Raw genomic sequence first — 8,738 nt, 5'->3', positions numbered from 1 at the left:
TTGAATTAAAATTTAAACAAACCAGCAACTCTATGAACTACTAAATTGTTACAATAACAACGTTAAAATAATTTTCTCCATTCACGTATTCTTCGCAGATCTGTCGTACACATTGTGGCCTCCCCCTCGGCTCCCCACGCCCTCCTGCTTCCATCCAGGTGGAAGACATCAGGGCGCAGAAGCCGAGTGAAATGTTGACCCCACCCTCCTCCATCCATTTCGAGGCACCTTCAAAGCCAGAGCTCTGATCTCCTTCGGTTTCGTCAACAAAGCCAGCCATACTGCTATTTAAGACTCCAGTCTGGGGTTTTTATAACTGCACATTAACATAAGAGCTTTGATTGCTAGTCAAAAACTTCAGCTGCACTGAGTTCCATCAGATTGCCTACCCTTTCTGGGGAAGAGGCCTCACTATTAAGTCTTCGTAATCTTTGCTCTCGGCGTCCAGCTCTTTCTTTACAATATCAACCTCTCTGAAACTGCCCAGTAACAGCCCATAATATATTTCCCTTCCAAAAAGTCAAAACAGAGCAGCCCTTATGGTGGTGCAAACACACGCCCCCAACCTGTGCACACCCCGCACAGTTCGTGCACCGTGACGGTCATTCCAACGTGCACAGCAACACTCTGGGCAAGGCATGCGGGAGTGGGGCGGGGGCTGCAGCGGGACAAAGAACTTACTTTGTTGTTCCCCTGTGCGTGTGGCCGCAAGGAAAAGAAAGAGAAATATGTTAAACATAAAATTATTTTAAAATTATGAGGTTTTCCTCGTGAGAGCAAAGTCAAAACAAATACTTTAACCGTTCGCTGACATCCCATCCACACACACACACAGCGTCCAGAGCTCACGGACAAGGCAAAAGATCCACTCAGGTTAAATGAAATCATACGTTCCTAACGGCAGAAAATGATGACAGAGATTTTCCCCCTTGCTTTCTGCTCAGAATACTTGGCGTTTGGGAACCGCGCCAAGAAGAGGTGGTTTGAATTGGTAATAAGCGAACTGTTAGCATGAAAGGCAGAGCGTTGGGCGTGCTGCTCGCTCCTGCCTGACAGCCCCTCCTCCGACATGCCAAGCAGTGGAAAATTTCATCAGCCAGTGCGTTTTTAAACAAACACTGCATCCTTGGTTTCAAAGAAGGTGGAAAAAAAAAAAAAAGGGAAAAGAGAGGAAAGGAGTGGGTGGTTCTGGGGAGACAGGGCGAGCAGGCCAAGTTACGACCTCGATCTGTACCATTCCTTTATTTTGTAAATTATGAGTTTTGCTTTGGGTTGGCACGGGAAGCGGAGACTGTATAGTGAGGATGCCGCGAAAATAAACACTGGTCCACACTCAAGAAATGGGTCTGGAAAGGTTAGTCGCAAAAATGCAGTCATTCCTAAAAGCGACACTCCGGGTAGGGACACAGGGCGGCCAGCGGCAGGCGGCGGGCAAATGGCTCTCCTGTTTCAGACCAGAGCTGCAGGAGTATGATTTATACCAAACAATTTAACTCCCATATGGCCTAAAAAAATAAAATGGTGATTCATCACTCCCGGGGCAGCCCGGGTGCTCACAAGGTCAGATCCTGTGGGGGAGACGTGATGGGGGACGGGCCGGGAACAGAGATGAACTCTTTTCACGAGGGGCCCAGAAGGAGTTTCTCGCTGGGATGCAGGATTGGAGAGAGCTGTGAGTAAAGCGTGTGCATCTGCGGAGGAGACCTAGAGCAGGGCGGGGTGATAGGTCAGCGCAGGTCTGGCGTCTAGTTTCAAGTAGAGGATGTGGAGGGGGATACACCACACCCAGAAATTTTCTGGAGAGCAGTAAGGCAATGATCCTGGGAGAGTGTGTTTTCTAGAAAATAACGCCAATTGGTGACTCTGGGGAAAATGCCTAATCCAGGGACCATCACGGCCATCATATTTAATAAAGGAAACATACACTGAAAGGCCCTGATAAAATGGTGTAGAGAAGTTTCTTGGCACTGTGAGCTGCCGTGATATAACTGTTAATGCACCACTGGCTTATCTGAGATGTAAATAATGGTATAAGAATGAATGAAGGGGAAAAAGAGAGTCCTTTCTAAAGACGATGCCAACTGTTCAATAAAGATCCCCACTGGGAATTTTATCAGGAGTAAAAGTCTATTATAGAGAATAATGGGACCCTGGTTCTCCAAAGAAGTGCAATATTGCTGAAAATACCTCGAACAGATGGAGTTTATTGCATTCCACGGCAGTGCAGCTTTTGATCTACCAAATAAGTTTCAGGAGTTCAACCAAGTATTTCTGCACATTAGGGAATGACTGGCTTCCCCGCTCGGTGGCAGATGGTTCTGTTTGTAGTGGCAACAATTTGATGTCACAGAGTAGGAGGCCTTAATCCTTAAATACAAGAAATACACAAGCAGAGGACGCGGGGTGGCTTGGCCATTTCTTGTTTCATTCAATCATTTCCCAACTGTCTCTTCTGAGAGCAGCATACGGTCATGAACGGTGACTATAAAGCCTTTATCATTCCCTTCACTATGCCGTGTGGCAGCAATTTAGGTTTAGATCTCTGAAAGCACTTCCACTGAAGAAAAACCAAGACGACTCAGAATTGGCCATGTAGCTGCTCTACGTTCTGCAGAAAAATCTGAGAATAAAGTTATGTGTAGTGGGGCTAAGCGTCAGGCATTTTAAGACTTATTTCTTGTACTGTTAGTCTGTTCGACTCTGTATTTCTTGTATTGTTAGTCTGTTGAATAAAAGCATATGAGTGGCCCTCATCACATTAATAAATATTTATGGAGGTCCATGGCCATTCCTCTTCTCCCCTTAGAATGATACAGAGTCCCTTCCCTCTATTATTTGACACAGAGGAAAATTCACTTTTAGAGTCTCTCCAAGAGGAATTTCTGAAGTAACAAAAGGATTTCACTGCAAGATGGTTTCAATCTGCAAAGCAGTCCTAGAAACATCAGTTATTGCCGGGACAGCCCTGAGTTCAGAAACAATAGTGAAGTTCTAGGGTGTTCCACTTTCTATCATTTTTAATCTCTTAAGAAAGAATACACTATTGGCGAGGAATATATATTAGCTATCTATATTTCTATTATATATATTCTATATTCAATTTACATATATATGTATATATATAATAGAAACCTCTTAAAAAGCTCTGAGGTGTTAGACTTAAATATGCAAAACTGAATTTGCACCAAATTTGTTTCCGGGGCGTGTGTGGATCCGCATGCAGGTTGCTGTTTCCAGCTGGCAGCTGGCAGGCATCTGAGGGCGAGCTTGTGAATTCTCACTTCCTGGACAGCCTCTCTGCTCACTCCTGACTGGCTGATGGAGCTTAAGGCTGGCCTGTCCCCTCAGGCCACATCAGGGCTTCCGTGAAACAACTCAGCTTCCTCAGCCAGCAGATATCCCCAAATCCCACTGCTAGTTTCCAAAGAAAGGAAAGTACTGCTAAATTGGGAATTATAGCGTCATGGACACATTAATGACTTTGAATAATAAAAATAAAGGATGGGGGGCATTGAACACATTCACCCAGCAGAGGTGGTTGTGATGCACAAGAATCTTCATTTAATCCCATAAAATCACTCTGAGGAAGGTACTATTTTGAGTTTAGAGGAGAATAAACAACTAGAGGGTTAAGTAAGTTGCTTGAGCCGCACGGCTAATAAATGCCAGGCTCAAAATTCAACTGTGATTCTACTGCACACAACATGTTTCAAAGAATTTGAATTTGGAATTCCTTAATAATGTTTATATATAATTTAAGTCATACTGTAAGCCAGCAAAACTACCAGAAAAGTTAACTGTTTGTTATATCATGGTCTTTATATATTTAATCAAATTCACATTTATTTGTAATCATACTTATAGGAAAATTTATGTACATGAGAAAGCAAAAGAATGTTTTAAAATTCTTTAATTGTAGCCTCTAACCACTGACACACACACACTGTATCTCAGTCTCATTGGTGAAAATAACAATTAATCCACTAGAAACATCTTTACTTTGAAGTAAAGTAAAAGTCATACTTTACTTTGAAGTAATGTAAAAAAGTCTTATACACTTATTTAACAATACGAAGTTTTATAGTAATTATAATTTCAACTTAGTGGCCAAAGAAAATAGAACTAAAAGAAAAATAAAATTATCCTGAATCCAAATTCAGATTTAAATATATTTTAAAAATATGTGGCTGCTCCAAAATATCAGGCGACTGGCAGAGTGCTACCTCTGTGACACAGAGGAAGTTACGTGTAAGCTCAGAGAATAAGTCAGTGGTCTGAACCCAGGACCCTCATTTCTATATTAGGGCCACATACTCTACTGCTCAGATAAGAACTCTATGTTTTGCTTTGGATCCATAAAGATTAAAGGAGTGAAAGTAATTAGAAATTGCACCTGGGAAAAAAGAAGGTGACGGAAAACACACACGGGAAAATGGTTGGGCTGTCGCATTTCATACGGATATCACTGTAGTTACCATATTGTAGAGAATTGTTTATGTGCATCTCTCTCTTTCACTAGGCTTGGAATTCCCATTGAGTAGGAACTGCATTTTCTTTATCTTTGAGACCCTGGATTCTATTTTAATAGTGACAGATGAAGGGAAAGACAGAAGGGAGGAAAGGGAGTAGAAGGAATGAAATAGATTTTTTTTAGAAAACCTAAAGAGATATGACTTGAGAGACAAAAGAAAGGGGGTAGAACATTTTGGTACGAGTGACATAAAAACATCCCATCACTTACATGTGATGGAGAAAAAAATACAGTGAGAATGTTATAAAAAAGTGTGCATATTAAAAAAAATTTGTCCGCCAGGCGCGGTGGCTCACGCCTGTAATCCTAGCACTCTGGGAGGCCGAGGCGGGTGGATTGTTTGAGCTCAGGAGTTCGAGACCAGCCTAAGCAAGAGCGAGACCCCGTCTCTACTAAAAATAGAAAGAAATTAATCGGCCAACTAAAAATATATACAAAAAAATTAGCCGGGCATGGTGGCACATGCCTGTAATCCCAGCTACTCGGGAGGCTGAGGCAGGAGGATCGCTTGAGCCCAGGAGTTTGAGGTTGCTGTGAGCTAGGCTGACGCCACAGGCACTCACTCTAGCTTGGGCAAAAGAGTGAGACTCTGTCTCAAAAAAAAAAAAAAAAATTTGTCCAAAACACCATTTCATTCAGATTTGGGTGATGGCTATTTCTCTAAATGATGTCAAACTTACTCAATTTTAAAAAATGATCTATGTAGAAATTTCTCTCCAGTCAAAATGGAGGTATCTTGTGCAGAAAGCAGAACTTGGTGAGTTTAGACTCATGTCCATCTACGACACATAAGTGTTGCGTTATTAGGGTATCAGTTGCCGACTCAATGGTTTATCGATACAGAAGCTAAGTGACACACTATTCCGAAATCCTAAAAATTTACTTAGATAGAGGCATCTGTTATTCGGTTAATCTGTTTTCATCAAATCTTTGTACATTAGGAAGAACTACCTGAAAGTAATTCCCTCCTCCCAAATATAAGTGAGAGTATTCGTAAAGTGGAGTCTTGAGACAAGCATTCTGTTTGGTTGATTTCAGTAGTTAGCTGCCATTTAAACACCTGAGAGTCAAGCAATCATGTAATATGACCTGTAGGACTACACGGTGCATTACAAATGCAAATACTATTTATGATGAAAACTAAGCAAAAGCAACATTCGTGGTGCACTGCTAAGTTTAATTTCCTGCCTTGCCTTTGGTATATAGTAAAACCCCTTTGTCTTGATCTTCCAAGCAATTGCACAAAACGGGTGTTTATAAACAAATAAAAATGATATAAAAAGAATCAAAACATTGTGTAGGATATCTCCAGATTTCCTTAAAATTGAGTATTCTGATTAAAAATAGAAAATATTTCTTTGACTGTCCTTTTGGTGTAGAGTTATAGACATATAAAAATCTAGACTTATAAGAACATTTTAAGTTTTAAACTTATAAAAACTTACTGGGGAATGAGTAATTTTGATTTCCCAAGACAGTTATTCCCTCACAAGAGATGCATTACGTAACTTTTTTAAATAGTAAACTTGTCTGTTGCATTTAAATTACGTTTAATTTATAAAATGACTTAATAAAACATTTTCACAAACATTATATCTGTATGTAATGGAAGATACACACACACACACACACACACACACACACACACATTGATACTTTATATAACCAAGCATATTTAGAAGACAGAAAATAGCATAAAGCATTTACAATCTCACTGGGCTATATTACAATATCCACAATATTTTAACCCTCCCCTAGCTGTTAAAAAAAATAGTTTGTGATGAAAATGATAGTAATTATAATCCTAATAATTATTATTATGAATAAAAAGAGCGCTTATTTCTGCCCACCCTGTTTAATACCTTTCCTGCATTATCTCATTTAATCCTATCAATCACCCTATAAGGGACTATTGTTATCTTCATTTTAGAAGTGAGAATCTTAAAATGTAAAAAGGCTAGGTAACCTGCCCGAGATCTCACAGCTTGTAAGTCAGCATCTGGAATATAAATATAGGTAGTTTGACACTAGAGTAGAACCCACATGTTCTACTACTTCTCACAATTCCTAGCCATAATGAGCTTTTAAAAAGGTAAATCTTATCATGCCAGTAAGTGGCTTGAAACCCAATAATGGGTTCCTATCTCACTCAGAATAAAATTCAGAAGGCTCTCCACTATTTCGTTCAAGGCTCTGACCACCTTCTTTGTTAACCACCTACCACCTTTGTCCTCCCTCATGGTGTTCCAGACACACTGACCTTCTTCTTGGTCTTCTAAGACACTGAGCTTGGGTTTGCACTTGCTGTCCTCTGCCCAAAACACTCTCCTCTCCAGACTTTCATATCATTTCCTCCCTGCTCTCCCAAGGATACTACTCAAATGTCAGCTCTTCAAAGAGTCTCCCTTATCACCTTTACTAAAATAAAGTTCACCTGCACCTCACTATCACTGTCCTTTTACCTTAGCTAATTTTTATAGAACTATCACTATCTTCAACACAAATAACCACATAATAGTTGTTCATTCACTTGTTCAACGGCTGTTCCGTGGGGGCAGGACCTAACTGTTCACCTCTGTATCACCCGTACCTAGGACAGTGCCTGGCGAAAAGCACATGCTCAAAAAGTTTTTGTGGAATGAATAAAAAATTAAGTATATGTGCATTTTAATATAGAGTATTTGTGAAGTTAAACACACTACCATCAGTGGATAGGTAAGAGTAACAAATCATCATTAGAATTGAAAACAAAAGCAAAGGTAGTGCTTAGGTTTTTATACTAATACATATGTAGTCTTCAGAGTGGTATGTATCTATGCAAATCTGTGTGCACACAACAGAGGACAAACTGGGCGATTATGAAAATCATATACAGATACTTCTGTACCTGAGCGTCAACAGGAAAGCATCTGATGTCACTTCCATTTGGAAGGCACAGGGCATGTTGTGGGAAATGCACTGTTCTAGGTGCCAACCAGACAGGTGTAAGAGGCAAGAGGAAAAGAGGTCTACGTGTGAGTTAAAATAACAGTAAAGAGCCAAACATTTTGGTATGAATCCTCAATCCTTTACCCCTGAAACTCTGTTAAATTCCAGTGTAACCCCAGGGATACGGTCAGGTCTGAAATCCATTTGGAAATGCTTCAATGGTCCCACGTTGCACCCACATCTCTGACTTTCTCTTAAAAAGACTCGATCCCGATTTTGAACCTACGAATGTCCCAACGTGTGCACGATCAGTCCTATAACCTGATCGAGAGCCAAGTAAGTACCACAAGAGTCAAGCTGGATTAACTCCCCAAGGCTCAGCCTCCGTCCTTTAGTTCTGGGGAGGAACCTGGGCAGTGTAAAGATTCGGGGGAAGTGGCCAGTGCAGAGATCTGCTCGTCAGCAGTCTGTCTCAGAGTGTGTGCAAATGTTAAGTGAGACTTCTGTTTAAATTCAGACTAGTCTGTGCAATATTACATTTTCCAAAAGACACAAAGGGAAGGTCTGTTTATCACCTTGAATGAGAGAAGTGTCTCCAAGACACTCGAAGTATATTAATAAAGATAAGTGGGAATAACAATATAATATATTTTTTTGTTCTTTCCCAGTCATGATGACATTAACCAGAGTCTGCATACAGGTATAACTGTGAACTTAATGAAAGGAGATAGGTTTTTATAAAAATAAGTATATTTTTAAGAACAGAAAATATCAGTGTTATGATTGATGATATGTTGCTTGCATTAATACCACAACAAATATGTAATAGCATATAGAAGAAAATAAAATTTTAAAATGAAATGAAAATCTTTCTCTTGGTCTGAGATTGCATACATTATGTTTTATGGCAGATTAGGACATTTTCTTTAACAAATATGCTGATTAAATTCTTAAAATAGAAGTCAAATGGAAAAAATTTCTATGTGAAAAAACAACGTAAAAAGAATAAGCAAAGTATTAGTTAAAAGTGTGCCAAATTAATTAAGTCAATAAGAAAACTAGTTTCTCTGGCATATAGTATATAGAATTAATGTATTTTCTTAAACACAGTTAATACTAATTTTTAAATAAGAGATACATCCAACTTACTAAAGATTTATCAGGATAGACTCCAGCTCTCAGTAGAGATGCCTTCCAGCTGTCTACATCCTCCTGTGAATCACATGCCAGCTCAAGGAAGCGATAGTCTTTGTATACATTCCTGCAGTTAAAAAAAAAA

The 8,738-nt window shown here is 39.7% G+C and overlaps 1 protein-coding gene across 2 annotated transcripts in view; it reads right to left on the bottom strand.

The window, feature by feature from the left end:
* The window catches only part of DNM3 (dynamin 3), a 607,030-nt gene that overhangs the window by 116,768 nt on the left and 481,524 nt on the right, over positions 1-8,738 (bottom strand). Inside the window, exons 16-17 of one of the 2 annotated variants that reach the window (XM_012657778.1) lie at positions 8,609-8,720; positions 682-693 (exon numbers count right to left, since the gene is read on the bottom strand). In XM_012657778.1, coding sequence (XP_012513232.1) covers positions 682-693; positions 8,609-8,720 — 124 coding nt within the window. The remainder of the gene's footprint in view (positions 1-681; positions 694-8,608; positions 8,721-8,738) is intronic. The other variant, XM_012657777.1, reaches the window with a different exon arrangement.

This window comes from Propithecus coquereli, unplaced genomic scaffold (genome assembly GCF_000956105.1).
Source record: "Propithecus coquereli isolate 6110/MARCELLA unplaced genomic scaffold, Pcoq_1.0 Scaffold56, whole genome shotgun sequence".
Classification (NCBI taxonomy): Eukaryota; Metazoa; Chordata; class Mammalia; order Primates; family Indriidae; genus Propithecus; species Propithecus coquereli.
Note: the sequence above shows the minus strand (reverse complement) of the source record. Positions and strands in the feature narration are given on the sequence as shown.